The sequence below is a fragment of the Panthera uncia genome, chromosome F2 (genome assembly GCF_023721935.1).
Source record: "Panthera uncia isolate 11264 chromosome F2, Puncia_PCG_1.0, whole genome shotgun sequence".
Lineage (NCBI taxonomy): Eukaryota > Metazoa > Chordata > Mammalia > Carnivora > Felidae > Panthera > Panthera uncia.
Genome location: NC_064812.1, coordinates 41,584,624 through 41,607,456, shown reverse-complemented (window position 1 = coordinate 41,607,456; position 22,833 = coordinate 41,584,624). Strand labels below are relative to the sequence as shown.

The 22,833-nt window shown below is 37.3% G+C and overlaps 1 protein-coding gene across 5 annotated transcripts in view; it reads left to right on the top strand.

Moving 5' to 3' along the window:
- The window catches only part of DPY19L4 (dpy-19 like 4), a 65,028-nt gene that overhangs the window by 27,463 nt on the left and 14,732 nt on the right, over positions 1-22,833 (top strand). For 4 of the 5 annotated variants that reach the window (XM_049633123.1, XM_049633121.1, XM_049633126.1 and 1 more), the window contains 8 exons: positions 2,446-2,580; positions 5,287-5,418; positions 5,515-5,613; positions 6,049-6,122; positions 11,899-12,057; positions 12,708-12,827; positions 18,543-18,663; positions 21,160-21,216. In XM_049633123.1, the coding sequence (XP_049489080.1) occupies positions 2,446-2,580; positions 5,287-5,418; positions 5,515-5,613; positions 6,049-6,122; positions 11,899-12,057; positions 12,708-12,827; positions 18,543-18,663; positions 21,160-21,216 (897 nt within the window). The remainder of the gene's footprint in view (positions 1-2,445; positions 2,581-5,286; positions 5,419-5,514; positions 5,614-6,048; positions 6,123-11,898; positions 12,058-12,707; positions 12,828-18,542; positions 18,664-21,159; positions 21,217-22,833) is intronic. The other variant, XM_049633122.1, reaches the window with a different exon arrangement.

Here is a 22,833-nt window from a genome sequence, read left to right as displayed (position 1 = left end):
CGCGAGATCGTGACCTGGCTGAAGTCGGACGCTCAACCGACTGCGCCACCCAGGCGCCCCTTAAATGTTTATTTTTGAGAGAGAGAGAGGGAGAAAGAGAATGAGCAGGGGAAGGGCAGAGAGAGAGGAAGAGAGAGAATCCCAAGCGGTCTCTGTACTGTCAGCACAAAGCCTGACATGGGGATCCATCTCACCAGCTGGGAGATCATGACCTGAGCCGAAATGAAGAGTCGGAAGCTTAACTTACAGAGCCACTCACGTGCCCCAAGATCAGCTTTTTTCATTTAGCCTAATGCCCTTGACATCCACCTAAGTTATTGCATTGTGTCAATAGTTTGCTTATTTTCATTGCTGAGTAGTATTGGAATAGGATGTGTATTTTAATCACATATTTGGTAGTTTGCTTCCCATTCTTGAGGCTAGATCTTGTGATCCCTGTTGCATCAGTCTGTCCAAGCTCAGATCTTTGTGCAGTTATTTGGAGCTATGTAGACATATCTGTGGTTGATTACTGAAATACATTTAATGTGTCAAGTAATATGTGTAAAATAGTTAACAATAAAGGCATAGTTGAAAATGAAGTGAGCAGGGTAAAGGATAGACAAAAGTGCACAGAATTTTGAAAATGTTCAAAGAAAGGAAAAACAGCTAATTGTGCAGATTGTGTTTGACATGTATTTTTTAAAAATCTTTAAGTGTTTGTTTATTTTTAAGAGAGAGAGCATGCATGAGCAGGGAGAGGCAGAGAGAGGGAGACAGAGGATCTGAAGCAGGCTCCACACTGACAGTGGAGAGCCCGATGTGGGGCTCTGAACTCATGAACTGTGAGATCATGACCTGAGCTGAAGTTGGAGGCTTAACTGACTGAGCCACTCAGGCAACACCCCCCCCCCACACACACACACACCCATATATTTCTATCTTATTTCACACTGTATATACTTTAAAGTAGTTTGAGGGTAAACCCGTGGCATGAGTAATTTGCTTTATTGTACTGTAGCTTTACATGTACTGGACCTACATGTCCAGTAGGTTAGTTAGGCCGGATCTAGACCTGATTTCTGGTACTGTTTTCTCAGGGGATGATGGTTTCATGTCTGGTTATTAGAGTTCTGGTTGTTCCACATTAGAAGTTTCCAGAACACTTTCTCTTAAAGCTATGGTGCTATGAAGAGCAGAAGCTTATGTGTTCTATCAGTGCTAAGCTCTTCTAGGCCTTGCAGTTGGTATTCTTTGACCAACTGATAGAATTTTTCCATCTCTTACACTTTGTTTTCTGGTCTTAATCTTATTCAGGGTGCTGGAAAATCTTTATATCTGCTGACGGCCTGAAGTATTTCTCATTTTGGAATCTATTATTTTTTAATTTTTAAAAAGTGTGTTTTTTTTTTTTTTTTTTTGAGAGAGAGAGACAGAGCGTGAGCAGGGGAGGGGCAGAGACACAGAATCTGAAGCAAGCACTAGGCTCCAAGCTGTCAGCACAGAGCCTGATGCGGCGCTCGAACTCATGAACTGTGAGATCATGACCTGAGCCAAAGTTGAATGCTGAACCAACTGAGCCACCCAGGCGCCCTGAAAGACTTAGTTTTAGAAGAGAGCATGGCTATTATCTTAGGTTTCTTGACTAGACTAGACCCTTATTGCCTTTCTCCTTTGCTATTCTTATCAGAACAAAGTCATGTGATACCATGGCTGATGGAGGAATTGGCAATAAAAATGCAGATCCCTGGAGGAAGTAGAGGTTGTTAGAAATATGCTAAGGAACAATGGATTTGTCACACTTGGGTTTCTCACTAAGGGATCACTTGGGAGATAACATTTGGAAAGACAGAATTGATTTTAGCCAGGCAAGGACAAGAAGTCCTTGTGTTTAGTATGTTAGCAGAGGGAAAAAGAGTTTTATATGATTGACAGTACAAGCACTGGGGAAAGGCAAGGGCACACATTTGCTGAGAAGTAATGAAAAAAGAGCAGTGGGCTTTTTTCCTTTTTTCCTTTCCTTGGAATAGGCTGAGACATAAACAGACTGTTTAAATGGAAACTCTTAGGGAAATTTGGAAGTGAACATGTTTTTTAGAATGAATGGAGTTACTTTCACAATACAAAAGCCCATCGACACGTCTGGCAAAAGCCACCGTTGTCTTATATTTTTTACTTTACCTCTTGTGATAAAAGAAAAATGTACTGAATTTTTTCCCTTTGTCTTCCTGAAATTCTCAATATGGTTTTGAACTTTGAGGATTTATTTATCTCTGTGTTTTATTTAATATCTTATTGTTTATGTAAGGATTTAATAATAATTATGTGACTTAAAAACAAAATTTCTAGAATTATATAGCTTAAAGTTGAACCAGTAACAGGGCTGCAACTGTGAGGTAACAACCTCATGGATTTTTATAGTAATAAAGCTACCGATATTTAGTTTCTTTCTTTTGTTTTCCCTAGAGGTTTTGCTACTTGTTGATGAGTGCTTCAACTTACACGTTTATGATGATGTGGGAGTACAGCCACTATCTCTTATTTCTTCAAGCAATATCTCTGTTCTTGCTAGATAGTTTTTCACTGGAGCAAAGTGAGAAGGTATTTTGAATTTTAAAATTGTGGTTTTAAATCCGGAGAATAAGTATTTTTATAGTGTTGTATCTTTAGGTAATTTGGCTTTTAAGCTTTATTTTGAAATTTTTGTTGTTTGGGTTTTGTTTGTTTTGTTTTGGGGGGCAGCGGTGGGATTATTTTGAAATGTTTTAATAGGCTCTGACTTACACTTGTACTCAAAAGATTGTTAAACTCATTCTCCCAGCCGTTTAAGGACTTTGAAATTCCCTTCAAGACAGCCTGCTTACCCAAAGTCACCATGTGCTTCTGCTCTTTTGAGCCATTTCTCCTTCCCTTTCTATTTCTTAAAAAAAAAAAAAAAAAAAAAAAAAAAAAAGTGAAATATAGAATATACACAAAAGAGTGTATATACGCTGTGTAAATATACTATATAGAATAAAACATGACTGTTTGACCATCCAGGCCAAGAAATAGAGCATTTGAATACCCAGAAGTCCTGCTTTTAACTGCTTCCAGTCACATCTTGCTCCCTCCCCAACAGAGGTTCACTGTCCTGAGTTTTGTTAATCCTTTCCTCCTGTTTCCTTGTGGTTTTTACCACCTATCTATATATTCCTTAAAACATGCTGAAAATAATGTATTGTTTACTTTTGTCTGATTTGCTTTTGAGATTCATCCTTGATGATGTAAAGACCTGTATTTCTTTCATGTTTATGTATTTACACATTCTATTGATGGACATTTCAGTTTTTTTCCAGTTTATTGTCCATATGACCAGTGCTGCTATAAGCATTCTTACCTGGTACATAAGTGTATAGAGTCTAGTGTATACTAGAGTATACACTTCATAGTGGAATTACAAGTCAAAGGATATATGCATATTCAACCTAACCACATACCAAGTCTTTGTCCAGAATGGTTCTATCAGTTTATATAACTGCCTACAGTGGTTAAAGGTTCCCATCAATATTTGGTTCCTTTTTTTATCTTTATCTTTTTCACTCTTTTCTTATCTTTTATTTGTAAACATTTATTAAGTATTTAATATGTTGTCCAAGCCAGAAACTCTTGGGTCTTCTTGCTCTTTCTTGTCTTCATCCTATATATTTAGATGATCCAGAATCCTGATGAATACCAACATTTAGGTTAATTGAATTGAGGGTGTTTAACATAAAGAGTCATTAATCAAATACAATGCCATTATCTTATTAATTGAAAGGGTAGTAAGAACCCAAAAGCATCATACAGGAAGCAACTGCAGGAAGCAGTTACCACCACTAGAGTTGAGGGAGCAAAGGGGAGAAATTGGAGTTTTTAAAACTTCAAAACTTAGAAGAGGAACCCCTGTGGAGCTGAAACTTAAGCTTCTAAGGAGGGGCTGCCTCCCAGCTTTGCTGGAGTCTCTGAACTGGAGAAATGGAACCCAGACTTCTGAGAATGGGGGCTCTGTCCAGCTGGCCCTGGGGTCTCCGGGGCAAGAGAATGTGTTACAGCTGGTCTGTCGAGTGTTGGAGAAGCTGCACATGCATTTAGCTGCTTTAGCTGGAAGGAATTGCTCTAGTGGAGTGAAGAAGTATTGCTGATATGATACTCACAGGAGCTGCAAAGCAGACAGGAAGCCACAAGCTCCTCCCTTCTTCTTCAGCCTTATTATCTCTCTCTAGCATTTCATATTGGCAGAGTTTAATAGGGAGCCAACTGGAAAAGCAGAGACATAGAAAGCAGAGTCCTCAACCCCAGCATTACAAGACAGTGGGTAGAGGGATAGGTTTGGAGCTAAGAGACAGTCACTCAATAACTAGCACACATCTCCAGAACCAGCATCCCAAATCAGGAAGTAGAATATTTTTAACACCTGGAAGATCCCATTGTGCCTTCTCCCTGTCAATGTTTCAGCCTTCCTACAGTGAGGTATTTCTTTTTCTTAATGGCTCTGGCCTTCTAAGAGGCCAGATATTTTTTGTTCTGTTTTTCTTTTTCTTTCTCTTTTTCTTTTTCATTTTCTTTTCTTTTCTTTTCCCTTTAATACTCTGTCTTTTGATTTCCTCCCCTAACTAATGTCTATATTTTGTCTTAGTTTTCCCTTTCCAAAAGGAATTAATCTTATGGTAGAGAAAATTACTATATTATTGAATTTTAGAAAAATCTTTTTTTTTTTTTTTTTTTTTTTTTTTTTAGAAAAGAAATCTTCTAAGACAAACAACTTTCTCGGGAGATCTTCTATTAGGATATTGAATTTGACTTTCTTATGCTCACTGTTAAATGGACCAAATCTAAAAATACTGGTCTCTGGTGCTATATTTCATGGCAATGTTTTTACTAGGTGGTGTTTGGGAACTGCTGCTAAAGGTTATAATTTTTGATGTATGCAGTTTGATGATGTATAGATGGATTTTAATAACAGGGCAAGCCAAGTAAAATTAAATCAGAGCCTGGGACTAAGATTTTCTCAGTCTGATTTAGATGTCCTTGGTTTTAAAGCTTTTTACTTTGCTTATAAGAGTTATTTCTAAGAAAATAAGAAATTCATTTCATACCATAACATTAAAAATACAGATTAAACATTTGTATAATATATCCTAAATTATAGTAGAGCATTTATTTTATAATTGGATTATAATAATATAATTGGATACTAATAATTATTTATAATCTACTCTAAACAAAACCAATGAAAAGATGTACAGTAAGATTCATTTTATTCTCATTCATCTTATTTTGTTTCAACAGGTTCATGAAGTTTATAAAATCTATATATTTTCTCTCTTTCTGGGATATTTACTGCAGTTTGAGAATTCAGCTTTATTGGTGTCTCCTCTATTAAGTTTAGTAGTAGCCTTAATGCTTGCTAAGTGCCTTCAGGTAATAAGAATTGTCTTTTTATCATTCTTGTGGTAAATTTTTTAATTGTTCATTTTTCATGCCTCACTTCTTTGTTCATGGTTGTTTTCCCCACAGCTGAATGTGAAAAAAGGAACTTTTATAGCCAAAATAATGAAAGTGATTAATTTTTACTTGGTGTGTACTCTGACAGTGACACTGAATATTATAATGAAGGTAAATAACTCTGGGTCTGAAATTCATGTAGAAGAGCAAGTTGAATAATGAAAGTACGGGGCTAAATTTTAATGAGCATAATAACATAGCATGGTAATAAAGTTTTTACAGTAAAATTACAAGTTGAACAATGATCATTCTTTCATGAGAATATAGGATTCTGATTCTTTTCTAGATACGCTTAAAAGATACGCCTTATTTTCCATTTCATTTAAAATATTAAGTAATATATGGAGTAAATTGAGATGAGTAAAAGTGTTCAAAAGAGTATGTCAAGTCTCCTTGTTTCATAGTTATAGCATGTATTATTTAGTTCCTTTTTAATTCATATTTTTTGTTTTATAGTCTTGCTGTGTTTTCAGTTTCTAGACAGAAACATATTGCTGTGAGCATAGCTAATAGTTCTTTGTTGTAACTAGTGTTTTTTACTTCCAGATGTTTGTCCCACACAAAGAAAATGGGCACATGCTGAAATTCCTTGAAGTAAAATTTGGATTAAATATGACTAAGTAAGTTTTATTTATTAATTTTTTTAAGTTTATTTATTTTGAGAGAGAGAGAGTGCATGCACAAGTCAGGAAGGGGCAGAGAGGAAGAGAGCGAGAATCCCAGGCAGGCTTGGTGCCATTAGCACAGATACTGACACAGGGCTCAAACCCACAAATTGTGAGTACATGACCTGAGCCGAAACTAGGAATTTCGGCTGAAATTGACTGAACCACTCAGGCACCCCAATACGTTTTAGATTATATAAAAATTTATCTAGGGGCTCCTGGGTGGCTCAGTTGGTTAAGCATGTGACTTTGGCTCAGGTCATGATCTCCTGACTCGTGAGTACAAGCCCTGTATCAGGCTCTGTGCTGACAGCTCAGAGCCTGAGCCTGCTTCAGATTCTGTGTCTCCCTGTGTCTTTCTTCACCCCCCCCCACCCCCCCATGCACGTGTGCTCTCTCTCCCTCTCTCTCTCTTTCTCAAAAATAAACATTAAAAAAATTTTTAAAAAAAGTTTGTCTAACTCTATACCACTTAGAAAATATAGGGGCGCCTGGGTGGCTCAGTCGGTTAAGCGGCCGACTTTGGCTCAGGTCATGATCTCGCGGTCCGTGAGTTCAAGCCCCGCGTCGGGCTCTGTGCTGACAGCCCAGAGCCTGGAGCCTGTTTCAGATTCTGTGTCTCCCTCTCTTTGACCCTCCCCCATTCCTGCTCTGTCTCTCTCTGTCTCAAAAATAAAATAAATGTTAAAAAAAATTTTTTTTTTAATTAAAAAAAAAATTAAAAAAAGAAAAAAGAAAATATAGAGCAGGGGCGCCTGGGTGGCTCAGTCGGTTGGGCGTCCGACTTCGGCTCAGGTCATGATCTCACGGTCCGTGGGTTCGAGCCCTGCATCGGGCTCTGTGCTGACAGCTCAGAGCCTGGAGCCCGTTTCAGATTCTGTGTCTCCCTCTCTCTCTGCCCCTCCCCTGTTCATGTTCTGTCTCTCTCTGTCTCAACAATAAAGAAATGTTAAAAAAAAATTTTTAAAGAAAAAAAAAAAAGAAAATATAGAGCAAAAATAATCCAAGGGGTAGTAGACACTTAATTACATACCACTTAGAAAATAAATAATTTGGAAAATTATAATATCTAGGAGAAATATATTAATATTTTTTCTCATTAAAAAAATCTCATTTAGGGGCGCCTGGGTGACTCAGTTAAGCGTCCGACTTCAGATCAGGTCGCGATCTCACGGTTTGTGAGTTCAAGCCCCACGTCGGGCTCTGTGCTGACAGCTCAGAGCCTGGAGCCTGCTTTGGATTCTGTGTCTCCCTCTCTGTCTCTGCCCCTCCCCTGCTCATGCTCTGTCTGTCTCTGTGTCAAAAATAAATAAAAACATTTTTTAAAAATCTCATTTAGGTGTTTTATAAATTAGATGTACTTAAACCCTAATAGTGTGACAGCATTTGAGAGTATTTTTTCTCTTACTGCAGAACAATGATACAGTCTAAAGTCAGAATAAATTAAAGATTTAAAATAAATAAAGAACCAATGTAATTAAAAAATTTTTTTTAAATGTTTATTTTTGAGAGAGAGAGAGCGAGCGAAAGAGAGAGAGAGAGAGACAGCATGAGTGGGGGAGGGGCAGAGAGAGAGAGGGAGACACAGAATCTGAAACAGGCTCCAGGCTCTGAGCTGCGGGGCTTGAACTCAGGAACAGCGAGATCATGACCTAGACTGAAGTCGGACACTTAACCGACTGAGCCATCCAGGCGCCCCAAGAACCAATGTAATTGTAACCACTAAAAATGTTTGCATCAAAAAGAGGTGGGCAGTAAGATACTTATTTCATAGCAAAGAATCTCATTCTGGGGTCATAATAGTGGATTAGATCAGAAGCTGACTTTTAAATTCAAGAATAATGTACCTTTTGTTTGTTAAATGCATTTTTTAAATCTAAAGTGAAATAAATGACTTATGCACTGATGGAGTCCACTTGCATAACAGAAAAAAAATTTACACAGTTTTCTAGTTCTTCTAATATACCTTAGAACTTTATAATTCACTGTGATTACATGGGATTTTAGATGCTGTGCATGGAATTTCATGTGTGTTATATCACAGTTAATAAAGCTTTTGACATGGTTTAAACACTTGAGAAATCTTCTGAAGTTTGTTAAGTCAGGTGTGGATATCTACTGAGGTAAAATGATCCTATAAGAGGCCATATACTCCGTAAGGGCAGGGATCATGTCTTTTTCAGGGATATTTATAGGCCTGACACTTAGCAGGCAATTAGGAAAAATTGGTTATAGATCTCCATAATTGACTAGCCTTTCCCCTGACTTTTTCTTTAACCTTGGAAAACTCTAGAATTCACAAATAGGATTAAGGGCTGCTTTTGTCTAGCATTTCTTAGTTGATGTTATGTAGTGCCCCTTTGTTCAGCATGTCAGGTACTAGATTTGTTTCACTGGGTAATATAATAGGTGTTTTAAGAATAAGGTAGGTCTCTTAAGAATATTGACATCTCACTTGGTAGTTTTTGTATAGTTAATAACATGGGTGGTATAAATAGTAAATGCCTTACACTCACATGTGCCAACTGGGTATTAGGATTTGTAGTTCACCAGAATGTAAGGAAACATTTCTTTTTTTTTTTTTTTTAATATATATTTTTTTAATTTTATTTTTTTTTTAATTTACGTCCAAATTAGCATATAGTGCAACATTGGTTTCGGGAGTAGATTCCTTAATGCCCCTTACCCATTTAGCCCATCCCCCTTCCAACAACCCCTCCAGTAACCCTCTGTTTGTTCTCTATGAGTCTCATCTGTTTTATCCCCCTCCCTGTTTTTATATTATTTTTGTTTCCCTTCCCTTATGTTCATCTGTTTTGTCTCGAAAAGTCCTCGTATGAGTAAAGTCATATGATACTTGCCTTTCTCTGACTAATTTTGCTTCGCATAATACCTTTTAGTTCCATCCATGTAGTTGCAAATGGCAAGATTTCGTTCTTTTTAATTGCCAAGTAATACTTCCTTGTATGTATAAACCACATCTTCTTTATCCATTCATCCATCGATAGACATTTGGGCTCTTTCCATACTTTGGCTGTTGTTGATAGTGCTGCTATAAACATGGGGGTGCATGTATCCCTTCAAAACAGCATACCTGTATGCCTTTGTTAAATACCTAGTAGTGCAACTCCTGGGTCGTAGGGTAGTTCTATTTATAATTTTTTGAGGAACCTAGATACTGTTTTCCAGAGTGGCTGCACCAGTTTGCATTCCCACCAGCAGTGCAAGAGATGCTCTTTCTCCACATCCAACATCTGTTGTTGCCTGAGTTGTTAACATTAGCCATTCTGACAGGTGTAAGGTGGTATCTCATTATGGTTTTAATTTGTATTTCCCTGATGATGAGCGATGTTGAGGATTTTTTCATGTGTTGGTTGGCCATCTGGATATCTTCTTTGAGGAAGTGTCTATTCATGTCTTTTGCCCATTTCTTCACTGGCTTATTTGTTTTTTGGGTGTTGAGTTTGATAACTTCTTTATAGATTTTGGATACTAACCCTTTATCTGATATGTCGTTTGTAAATATCTTCTCCCATTCCATCAGTTGCCTTTTAGTTTTGTTGATTGTTTCCTTCGCTGTGCAGAAGCTTTTTATTTTGATGAGGTTCCAATAGTTCATTTTTGCCTTTGTTTCCCTTGCCTCTGGAGACATGCCGAGTAAGATGTTGCTGCGGCCAAGATCAAAGAGGTTTTGAGGAAACATTTCTGTTGAGACAGACTTTCAAGAACCAGTAAAGAAATGTTAATAAATATTGGATGTGCACGATACTAGGCCAGGTATTCTGAGCTATTAAAAAATGCCTATAATCTTAAACTAGCAAATTGTATTAAGTGCTATAATAGAAGGATAAGTAAAGTGCCATGGGAATATGGGGAAGGAAAGATTGAGACTGGGTGATATGGAAGAATATTCATGAAATTGAAATTTGAATTGGATCTTACAGAATTAGTACCTTTAATAGGCAGATAAAAAAGACATGAATTCATCATACAATCATATATACAAGACAGTTGGATAGCAGCCTCTTTGATACAGTTGTATTGCTGCTTGACACATTGTGAAACTTTGACCTTTAATTCTAAACCCAGTGATTTGTGAAGCAGGCATTCTCAGGCCACCCATGAGCTCTCCCGAAGATCACTCCATCTCTTAGCTCCTTTCCCAGGGTTAGGATTAAGGATAAAATGGTGGTTGGAGATGGGTCAGATGTGAGAATGCAGATAAAACTATATATAAGCAGGAGTCTTGTTAATCATATTTAGCTTAGAGTCAAAAGAAGTTTATCTTGATTCTTATCGCTTGAAATGTTTTTGTGTTAATTCTTATGACTTCTGTCTTCAGATGAGTCCTGTGGGGCACCTGGGTGACTCAGTGGGTTAAGCATCCAGCTCTTGATTTCAGCTCAGGTCATGATCTCATGGTTCATGAGTTTGAGCTCCATGTCCAATTCTGAGCTGACAGCATGGAGCCTGCTTGGGATTCTGTCTCCCTGTCTCTCTGTCCCTCCCCGACGCACTCGTGTGCATGCTCTCTCTCTCAAAAATAAATAAACTTAAAAGAAATATTTTTCAAAATGGGTCCTAGTTGAATTACATTTATCCATATAAAACAGGACTGTCCAATAATATAATGTGAGTCACATATGTAATTTTCTAGGAGCCACATTAAAAAAAGTAAAAAGAGGGGCGCCTGGGTGGCTCAGTCGGTTGAGCGTCCGACTTCGGCTCAGGTCATGATCTCACAGTCCATGCGTTTGAGCCCTGCGTCGGGCTCTGTGCTGACGGCTCAGAGGCTGGAGCCTGTTTCAGATTCTGTGTCTCTGTCTCTCTCTGACCTTCCCCCGTTCATGCTCTGTCTCTCTCTGTCTCAAAAATGAATAAACGTTAAAAAAAAAAAAATTAAAAAAAGTAAAAAGAGGGGTACTGGGCGGTTCAGTTGGTTAAGCATCCAACTTCAGCTCAGGTCATGATCTCACAGTTTGTGAGTTCGAGTCCCACATCGGACTCTGTGCTGACAGCTCAGAGCCTGGAGCCTGCTTCTGATTCTGTGTCTCCCTCTCTCTGCCCCTCCCTGGCTCACGCTCTTGCTCTCTCTCAAAAATAAATAAACGTTAAAAATTTAAATGAAGTAAAATAAATTTTAAAAAAGGTAAAACGAAACAAGGGAATTTTATTTTAATTATAAATTTATTTAATCTGATTTATTAAAATATTTTAATGTGCAAACAGTATAAACATTACTAATGAGCTATTTTGTATTCTTTTGTCCTTTTTCATTTTTTTTTATGTTTGAAATCCTGGATACTTAAAGTAGATCTCCATTTGCATTGGCCGCATTTCAAGTGCTAATAGCCCCATTGTATCTAGTAGCTACCATGTTGAGCGCTGCAGATGGGAGGGTTGGACAGCTGAATTTTTTGTTGTTTCCAGTGATAAAAATAGAAAAATAGATAAAAATAGAAATAAAAATAGAAAGTGAAACTCTATTGAAACCATATTGAATTCTAGAGATGGTCACATTACTGGATAATACAAAGCAGCAGTTTTACATTTATTAGGGCAATTTGTTGAGAAGAGTTACTAATGCTATTATCTTCATTTATAAAGGGTACTGTTACAAGTGAATTTAGGAAATGTGTTTTGTGTTTTATGTTTTTATTGAGATAATACTTTTATGTTCAGTAGTTTATAACATCTGTGATTTTAACATCATGCTTTTTGTTTTCTCAAGGAATTTTACAATGAATTGGCTCCTGTGTCAAGAATCCCTGCAGGCACCATCCCAAGATTTTTTTTTGCGATTGACACAGTCTTCTTTATTACCTTTCTATGTTTTAGTGTTAATTATTTGTTTTCTTTCTATGATGCAAGTTATTTTTAGGAGAATTAAGTAAGTACCTATCATCACACTGCTAACTAATACCTTATGGAAATACGTAAACTATCAATTTTCAGTATCCTTCCAATATTTATGTATTTGTTTTAGAGTTTCTAGTTCCATTCTCTTGTTATGAACATGTACAATATCGTTATAACTTAACCAGATAATATTCAAATTTGTTTATACATCTAAATACATGATGTACAAATTTAATGTAGGAATAATATTCATTTAAACTGTTAGACTCCTTCACTAATTTAGTCATATTTTTACTGAATGTAAGAATAATTTTTTTAACCTAAATGAAGCTAGTAATGTAAGTGATTTTAAATTATCAAGACTATTTTAAAATATTTTTGTCATGGCTGAAAGCAATAACTAGTTAAGTGATAATCTTGGAAAAGGAACCTAAAAATCTTTTTTGTCATATTTCCTGAATTTTCATATTTAGTCTTCACTGAGTCAGTTTCTTCAGGTTCTTAAAAGCCCTTTCAAGGACTTGGAGATGTATATAAGTTAGGCATTTCACTATCAGAATATACTTTCAGATTTCAAGAACCACCTGTATTTCTTTTTTTTTTTTTTTTTTTGAAAAAATTTAAGATCTTTGATTATTTAAAAATGTTTTTTCAATAGTAAAAAACATTTCCTTTGTGTAGTGGCAAGTCCTTGAAAGAAACTATTACGCTTGAAGATGGACGAATTGGAGGAAGGCCAGAAATAATTTATCATGTGATTCACACTATTTTATTGGGCTCTCTTGCAATGGTTATAGAAGGGTAAGTGTACTTTATTGGAGCTATTTGTTTTTACAAACAGTTGTCCTTTCTAATGGTAATAAATGGATACTTTCAAGAATTTATTTATGAGGGATGCCTGGGTAGCTCAGTTGGTTTATGTGTCTGACTCTAGATTTTGGCTCAGGTCATGATCTCATGGTTCCTGAGTTTGAGCCTGGCATTGGGCTCTGCCCTGACATTGTGGAGTCTGCTTGGGAGTCTGTCTGTCTGTCTGTGTGTTTCTCTCTCTCTCTCTCTCTCTCTCTCTCTCTCTCTCTCTCTCTCTCTCTCTCTGTCCCTACCCTGTTTGCACTCTCTCTCAAAACAAAACAAAAACAAAAACACTTAAAAAAAAAAAAAAAGAATATATTTATGAAACTATAAAAACTCAAAATCTACAAACTTTCTTAATTTATCTGGAGTTTACAGAGGTGCTTATAGTACAGTGAACTGACATTTACTTATTCATTCATTTGTTCAAAAACTATTGAATGTTTTCCAAGGACCAGGCATTGTACTAGGTGCTGAAGGTACATTGGTAAGCAAAAGTGGACATACAGTTTCTAACCTTATGTGACTGTGGCCTAATGGAGGTGACAGGTATTAATCACACAAAAATAAAATTACAACTTTGTTAAATGAAATAGAGGTAAATCGTGCTGTGAGGTTAAGAGTTCAGTAAGTGATACCCTTTAAAGTTTGGACTCAGATGAAAAATAAGACACATGGGTATAAAATGATTTTGAATACTCAATTTCAATTTGAGGAGGGGCTTTTCCCACAGTAACAACAAGCAATTGTCCAGGTACCAACTGAATGTCCTACACTTTGACTTAATTCTGGCACTGTCCACCTAGAGGTTGCATCAGATTCCATAGTTCAAGATTGCCCCCAACCCACTTCATGTGCCAATTGCAAATCCAGGTTATTACCTGTGCTTCTGACCAACTGGCTGTAAATCAGAAGTTCTTAGATCCCCCTCCTTAGGTTCAATTAACTTGCTAGAACAGCTCACAGAACTCAGGGAAACATTTTACTTACTAGATCACTAGTTTATTATAAAAGGATATAACTCAGGAACAACCAGATGGAAGCTCGGCAGAGGGCAAGGTTTGTAGGAAGGGGTCCGGAGCTCCCGTTATCTCTAGGTGTACCACTCTCTCCAGGTCTACATGTGGTCGCCAACTCAGAAGCTCTCCAAACCCTGTCCTTTGGGGTTTTTATAAAAGCCTCACATAGGCATGATTGATTAAATTATTGGCCATTAGTGATTGAACTCAACCTCTAGGCCCTTTTCCCTCCCCAGAGGTTTGGAGTGGGACTGAGTTCCAACTCCCTAATCACATGGTTGGCTCCACTGGCAACCAGCCCCATCCTTGAGTGTCTTCCAGAAAGTTACCATTAACATAAAAAAAGACACCTTTCCAGTTTCATCACTTAGGAGATTCTAAGAATTTTAGGAGCTGTGAGCCAGGGACTGTACAAAGACCAAATATATGAGAAATACATTTCAATCATCTGAATGATTCTGATTCTATAAAGGTTGCATTGGAGACCACTTCTTCATGTGTGAACAAAGGGCTTCTATTTGCCACCCCAAATTGACCTTAGTCCTCAAACTTTGGGCTTTCCCTCTTTAATGGGTAGAGCCTTGGTAAGTTTATGCCCCTGTCTACACCTACCTTGCAAAAGGAAGATACAAAATATGGATGCCTAGAATGTTTAAGCTGGATATGCTCAATTCTCCCTCTTAATACACAAATCAGATAAATCACTGCCATGAAGAGGAGCCATTAAGATTCTGAGGTAGAGGGATAAGAGGGGAAGTAGGGAGAGATGAAAAGTATTGATCCTAGTATGAGATTTCTCAAGTTAAATTTTCTTTAATTATGAATATAGATACTGAATCACAGTCCCATGGTGCTTTTCCAAAAAGAAAGCTTAGCTGTTTTCAAGTATTATATTAATTTTTTATCTTGAAATACTATACACATCACAACCTCAAAGTTACAGTTATTATTGGGCCTGCATTTAACATCTTAATTAATAAGTACAAATGTGCTATATTATAAATCTTTTTATTATTTGATATCAATATTTCAGTATAATTGGTTTCCTTTGTAGACCTATGTACTTTATGCATTTAAAAACATTTTCTTGGGGCGCCTGGGTGGCTCAGTCGGTTAAGCGTCCGACTTCGGCTCAGGTCATGATCTCACGGTCCGTGAGTTCGAACCCTGCGCCGGGCTCTGTGCTGACCGCTCAGAGCCTGCAGCCTGTTTCGGATTCTGTGTCTCCCTCTCTCTCTGACCCTCCCCCATTCATGCTGTCTCTCCCTGTCTCAAAAATAAATAAACGTTAAAAAAAAAAAATTTTTTTTAAATAAATAAATAAAAACATTTTCTTGGGGCATCTGGAAGACTCAGTTGGTTAACCGACTGACTCTTGATTTTGGCTCAGGTCATGATTTCATGGTTTGCGGGTTCGAGACCTGCATTAGGCTCCACGCTGATGGCAAGGAACCTGCTTGGGATTCTCTCTCCCTCTCTCTCTGCCTCTTCCCCGCTCGCACACATGCATGCTCTCTCTTAAATAAATAAACTTAAAAAAAATAAAACCATTTTCTTTTAAGTCATCCATACGCTTTATCAGACTGCCAAACCCCTGACCAATGGGAATCTTTTACTGAAACATTAAGTGAGAATGGTGGTTCATACTAATAGTTAGCATTCCATAATGCCTAGTAAGTAGGATGAAGAAATGTGTTAAACCATGAATATTCTAAGTGATTCATGTTTTGATTCTCATCTCATTGCCTTGTAGTACTAGAATTTTGGTGCATGGGTTACCTTTTTCCCCCCTTTGTACTCTCTCAGTTTTATTTCTCTCTGCAGAAGAACATTTTATTATCCTCACCGTTCTTCATTGTTGGATCTACCATTTTAAGTTCAAGATCCTGTTTTTGAACATGTAATATGCATTATTCTTTCACTCATCTTTACTTCTTTAATTTATTCACTAGGCCTGTAATACTGTGACCACCTGTTCATGCAAATAATAAGCATAGTCACCCAGAATGTGCCAAGCACTCTATTAAGTAGGCAGTAGGGATTAAAGAAATACAAAATCTACTCTTTTGTTTCAAAGAGTAAGTAAACCAAGAGTTAGAATAAAGTAAGTACTATGAGAAAGGTATACAAAGGGTGCTTTAATCACTCAAGAGGAGAGGTACTAACTCAGTTGTAGAGGGTGGACAGAGGAAGTCAATTTAAGGAAGATTTCCTAAATGGGGCAACAGCCTTCAGAGATAAATAGAGGTTGGCCAGGCTGTTCATTTTCTTGTGTGTTTGTGTGTGTGTAATAATCTGGACAGAATAAATGTCAGGGGTGCTTAGGTGGCTCAGTTGGTTAAGCATCCGATGCCTAGTTTCAACTCAGGTCATGATCTCACAGTTCGTGGGTTCAAGCCCCACATTGCACTCTGCAGTGACAGTGCAGAGCCTGCTTGGGATTCATTCTCTCTCTCTCTCTCTCTCTCTCTCTCTCTCTCTCTGTCTCTCTCTGTCTTTCAGAAATAAACAAAAATGTTATATCAGATTTGTTTTTAGTAAGATCTCTCTGGCAGCAATAATTGAGGAAAACAAGATTAAAGGAAGACAAGCTGGTTAAGAAGGTGTCATAATAGAATATAGAAAAGAGTAGCCATAGAGATGGAGGAAAGGGGCCAAAACTAAAATATTTGGGAATTGGAAACTGAGTAAGTAGCAGTAGGGACTGTGGCAGAGGGACTTTAGGAGGAATTGCAACTCAGAAGTCAAAGGAGTTTTTAAAGGAGTACATAATCAGAGAGTAGAAGGCAGGAAGAAGTAGTAAGCATGGACCTCAAGGGGTCTGGCTATAAAGGGAATCAGAGCCTAAGGCAGCACTAGATGAGGATGGATGGGCTTGTATCAAGAAAGAGAAACTTATGTGCATTATGGAATGGAACACTTGAGATTGTTATGCAAACTCTGGCTAGAACACTAATCATATTTAGGGAAGTCCTAGGAGAAAAACTGAAAAGGTGCATCAACACCATATTTTTGAGGGGCCTGAAATTTAGATGAGTTTTCATTTATTTCAGTAGACTCTGGGGAACCACTAGAGACTATAACAAAAAGTGTCTTGTAATTATGTTTGAAGAAGGTTCATCTGGCATTTGGCTGCAAGAGAGTCTAAAGGTAGAGATGTTAGGGCACCTGGCTGACTCAGTGGGAAGAGTATTCAACTCTTGTTCTTGGGGCTATAAGTTCAAGCCCCACATAGGATATAGAGATTACTAAAAAACAAACAAAAGGTAGAGATGTTAATTATCAGGCTGTTGCAATAAAATGGTAAGGAAGAGATAGATGCAGAGAAATCATTGGACTGGACATAGTGGTCTAATCTCTAGAGCAGGAAGTTGGTGTTCTAGGGAATGTTATGTACATATAATTCAATGTGAATGGTGTCTCCTGGAGTTCTAAACCAGACTCTAGTTTTGATTCTGGGGGACTTGAAGAATAGCAGGAATGGGGGTAATTAGGAGGAAATATTGGTTGACCAGAGGAAACTAATACAGTTCCTTTGTCTTAGCAATATGTATTCTATATATACATATGCTACTTCTGTCAAAGTCCAAGTCAGTTTTCATTTTTCTTAAGATTTTATTTTTAAGTAATCTCTATACCCAACATGGGGCTCAAACTTACAACGCTGAGATTAAGAGCTGCATGCTCCACCAACTGAGCCAGCCGGGTTCCCCTACGTTTTTTTAAATCACCAAAAAGCTAGGGTAGCAGTATATAGTAAAATGTATATAGTAGTATATAGTAAAATGTAAAATGCAATTTTACATTTTGCTTTTATGTTTTTCATAACTAATACCTACTGAAGGACAGGTTTCTAGTTTTTTTTCTACTAAAACAACATACTGCAGTTAAAACCTTTGTATCTTTATATACATATACTAATATATCTGTTGACTAACTTACTAGAAATGGGGTTGTCTTGGAGTACTTAAAATTTTTATAGGTTTTGGGGTGCCTGGGTGGCTCAGTCGGTTAAAGCGTCCAACTCTTGATTTCAGCTCAAGTCATGTCTTGCGGGTTCAAGCCTGTTGTCGGGCTCTGCACTGGCAGTGCACAGCCTGCTTGGGATTCTCTCTCTCTTTTTCTTTCTGCCCCTCTCCTGCTTGCATGCTCGCTCTCTCCCTCTCAAAAATAAATAAACATGAAACAAACCGAAACTAAAAACTTAAAAAAAAATTTTTATAGATTTTGCCAAATTGCCTTCTGGAAAAGTATAGCAGTTTATATTTTCTCCAAGAGTACAACCTTACTACACTCTCATCTATATTAATGCTCTTATTTCATCTTCATTTTAGTAACCTGCATGTTTTCTTGATTATTTAAGAAATGAATAACAATCTGTTGCTGAAAGTTAGAGGCTAAGCTTTTCATTTTCCCTTAACATGTGGTATTTTCATGGGTAGTAGGAAAGAACTGAGAAAAGAGAAATGGGAGTGCCTGGCTGGCTCAGTCAGTGGAGCATGTGACTCTTGATCTTGGGGTTATGAGTTTGAACCCCACATTGGGTGCAGAAATTACTTAAAAAAATGAAATCTTTAAAAAAAGAGAAATTAGATAGTAATGATGTTCATGGGATATCTGATATGTGACTCCCATTCTTTTCTAGCTTGAAATACCTCTGGACTCCTTATGTATGCATGTTAGCAGCATTTGGTGTATGTTCTCCTGAACTTTGGATGACACTTTTCAAGTGGCTTCGATTACGAACAGTACACCCAGTATTATTGGTGAGTCGTTGTTATTTTGTGTTAAGTACTTGTTTCTCTTTCAATTACACAATGGAAACTACATTGGATACAATTGAAATGGTGTGAGTAAAGGATATTATGACTTACAAGTGAAAAAGAGATCCTGGGGAAAAAATTTTTTTTAGAATTTCTGATTTAAATGCAGATAAGTAAAATAGAAGGTAAAAATACGAGTGAATCAATAATGTTAGAGGCTATCAAGAATTAATTTTTAGGGGCACCTGGGTGGTTCAGTTGGTTGAGTGTGTGACTCTTGGTTTCATTCAGTTCAGGTCATGACCTCATGGTTTATGAGATCAAGCCCCACATTGGGCTTTGTGCCGCCAGTGTGGAACCTGCTTGGTATTCTGTCTCTCTCCCTCTCTCTCTCTGCCCCTCCCCTGCTTGCATGCACTCTTTCTCTCTCTCAAAATAAATAAACTTTTAAAAAATTTATTAAAAAAGAACTAAGTTTGAGCGGTTGGGCATCTGACTTCAGCTCAGGTCATGATCTCATCGTTTGTGAGTTTGGCCCCCAGTCAGGCTCTGTGCTTGCAGCTCTGCTTCGGATTCTGTGTCTCCCTCTCTCTCTCTGCCCTTCCCCTGTTTGTGCTCTGTCTCTCAAAAATAAATAATGAAACATTAAAAAATAAAATAAAAAAAGAATTTTTATAATATCATTCTTGATTTGATGTGGAACTATTATATGTTTTCTTTTTTATTGTTTAAACACATTTTTTTTTTGGTTTTGTTTTTTTAATTTAATTTTTGAGAGCGAGAGAACGAGCAGGAGAGGGGCAGAGAGAGGGAGAGAGAGAATCCCAAGCAGGCTTTGCACTGTCAGCATAGAGCCCAATGTGGGGCTCAATTCCACAAATTGTGAGATCATGACCTAAACCAAAATCAGGAGTGGGACACTTAACTGCTTAACCACCTGAGCCACCCAGGCAAACTATTGTATGTTTTCAGTGTGAATACAACATTTTCACTGTGCCTGCTATGTGCAGTGAGCTTACAATGCAAATTAATTTCATCAGGTAGATTACAGTCTCCTATTCATAAAAATAATAAGTATTGACAGGGTACTGTTAGAACACAGAGTAGGGCTACTTAATTCAGTCTTGTTAGGGATTCAAAGACTTTTCAATCTGAAATTTGAAAGATGATGAATTATTACTTGGATGGATGGGAAGGAAAGGGTGGGCATTCATGGTAGAAGGAATAAACATAGATAGGCAAAGAACATGTTGTAATCAAAGGGAATAAAAACAGTGGCAAAGAAAAAGCATGATATAATTACTTTTCTTGGCACATAAAATGTGAGATAAGAGTGGTCAAGAAATGAGATTGGGGAATTCAAGACGTGTAAGGTCATGGAGGCCTTTGAATATCATGCTGTAACACTTGGTCTTATCCTATAGGCAGTAGAAAAATCATTGAAATGTTTATGTGTGAGTGTGAGAGAGTCAGTCTTCTGTTTTCTCTCAGTTCACACTTATAATTCTTTGAAGGATAGACTTGAGGGTGACAAATTCAAGCCAAGAAGGTAAGGTACTGGCCATGGTGAATGGAAGTGATAAAAGCTTCAATATATTGAGTGTTCACCACGTGTCGGGTACTGTTATAAAATACTTTATGTGCTATTCAATGCTTACAAAGGCCCTAGCAGCTAAGTTTTATTGTCTGTATTTTATAGACAAAGAAACTAAGGGTTAATCTGGTTAAATAACTTGCTTGAGATCACATAGCTTATAAATGTGGAAATCATGATTTACACCCAGGTTTTTCTGACTCTGGGGTCTATTCACTTAATATTATGCTATACTGGAATGAAAAAAATTAGAAAAGAAGGTTAGTGAGACTTGGTGCTTCATTAGTATGGAGAGAGAAATCATAGATATTTCCTAGTTCTCTAGTTTGTGTGACTGTGGATTTTAGGGTTACCAAAATAGGGTTACAGACATAGGACAATAGGAAGAACAGGTTTTGGCAAAGGGATGATGAATAATTATCTTTAGTAATAGTCATGTTGTGTTTTGCCAGTCTTTTTCCAGAGGAATTTATATGTTCTTGTTTTAGCATACTTGCATATTGATATGTATTGGTGTTTTTCTTGTGTTAATTCATTGCCTTTTTGTTGCTAGCTGTTTAGGTAGCACAGTGCAGTGTCCTTTTAAGCTCTTCATAACTTAAATTCCTGGCAGAATTGTCAAATATTGATTTATTATTTGAAATACTACCATAAGTGTTACCTTTTTTCTGTTCTGCCTTAAATTTATATAGTAAATATGTATGTCTCACTTTATCTCCTGCTTAATATGTCTTAAATTCATTAATCTTCACCCATTTCACTCTGTGAACCTAGGTTACACATTGACTTCAGTTTCTCTGAAATTTTATAACTCTAAGAATCTGTGATTGATCATGGAGTCAATGTCTAGTACCTCCATTACATTCTGAAATGTATCCACAATCATTTTTGTTTTAATATTTTAGGCTCTTATTCTGAGCATGGCTGTGCCCACTATAATAGGTCTCAGCTTATGGAAAGAGGTAAGAAAAACAGGTTTTTATATTATGAAAATGTACTTTACAAGGTAGTGATAAATTTACATGTGTGTAGCATATTTATATTGAGATACTATTCTAACCAAATAAAGTGTGATATTCTTAGTATGCCTAATTTTTTACCATTAGGAACACAATACAAGAGTTAAAACATTTTTAGAATGCCACATGATGCAATTTTCTGTGGTTTCCTTATTTATTTATTTATTTATTTATATTTAAATGTTTATTTATTTATTTTGAGAGAGAGCATGTGCATGTGTGTGCGAATAGGGGAGACAGAGAGAGAGAATCCCAAGCAAGCTCCACGCCTTTAGTGGGGAGCCCATCGCAGGGCTCAGTCCTATAAACCTAGGCGCCCCTCAGTTTTCTACAGTCTAATTCTGTTACTAATTCAGTTTATAATTGGCAAAGGACATTACTGAATAAATAGGTGATAATATTAAAAAGCAATTTGGGGGGTGCTTGGGTAGCTCTGTCAGTTTGGGCGTTCGACTTCAGCTCAGGTAATGATCTCGCGGTTCATGAGTTTGAGCCCTGCATCAGGCTCTGTGCTGACAACTCAGAGCCTGGAACCTGCTTCAGATTCTGTGTCTCCCTCTCTCTCTCTGCCCCTCTCCCGCTCACACTCTGTCTCTGTCTCTCTCAAAAATAAATAAATGTTAAAAAAAATTTTATTAAAAAGCATTTTGTAATGAAAAACCCACAACTAACATCATACTCAGTATTGAAAAACAGAGGTATTCTTCTAAGGTCAGGACCAAAAGAAGGATATCCACTCTCACCACTTTTATTCAACATAGTACTGGAAGTTAGAAGTCCATAGCAGTCAGACCAAAGAAAGGAATAAAAGGCATCCACATTGGTAAAGAAGTAAAACTTTTGTTATTTGCAGATGACGTGATATTATATATAGGAAACTCTATTGGAGCACCTGGGTGGCTCAGTGGGTTTAGTGTCTGACTCTTGATTTGGCTCAGGTCATGATTTCACATTCGTGAAAATGAAAAAAAAAGGGACACCTGGGTGGCGTAGTTGGTTATGCATCCCAACTCTTGATTTCAGCTCAGGTCATGATCTCATGGTTTGTGGGATTGAGCCCCACATTGGGCTCCTCGCTGTCAGCACGGAGCCTACTTGGGATTCTCTCTCTTCCTCTCTGTCTGAGCCTCCCTCATTCATCCTCTCTCTCTCTCTCAAAATAAATAAATATGAGAAAGAAAGAGAAGTTAAACAGCAGAAAGAAATTAAGAAAACAATCCCATTTACAATTGTACCAAAAATAATAAGATACCTAGGAATAAACCTAACCAAAGAGATGAAAGATCTGTACTCTGAAAACGATAAAACCTGATGAAAGAAATTGAAGACAACACAAAGAAATGGAAAGATGTCACATGCTCATGGATTAGACAAACAAATATTGGGGGCACCTGGGCGGCTCAGTGGGTTAAGCATCTGACTCTTGAGTTTGGCTCAGGTCATGGTCTCACAGTTTGTGAGTTTGAGCACTGCATCAGGCTCTGCGCTGATGGCATAAAGCCTGTGTGAGATTTCTCTCTCTCTCTCTCTCTCTCTCTCTCTCTCTCTCTCTCTCTCTCT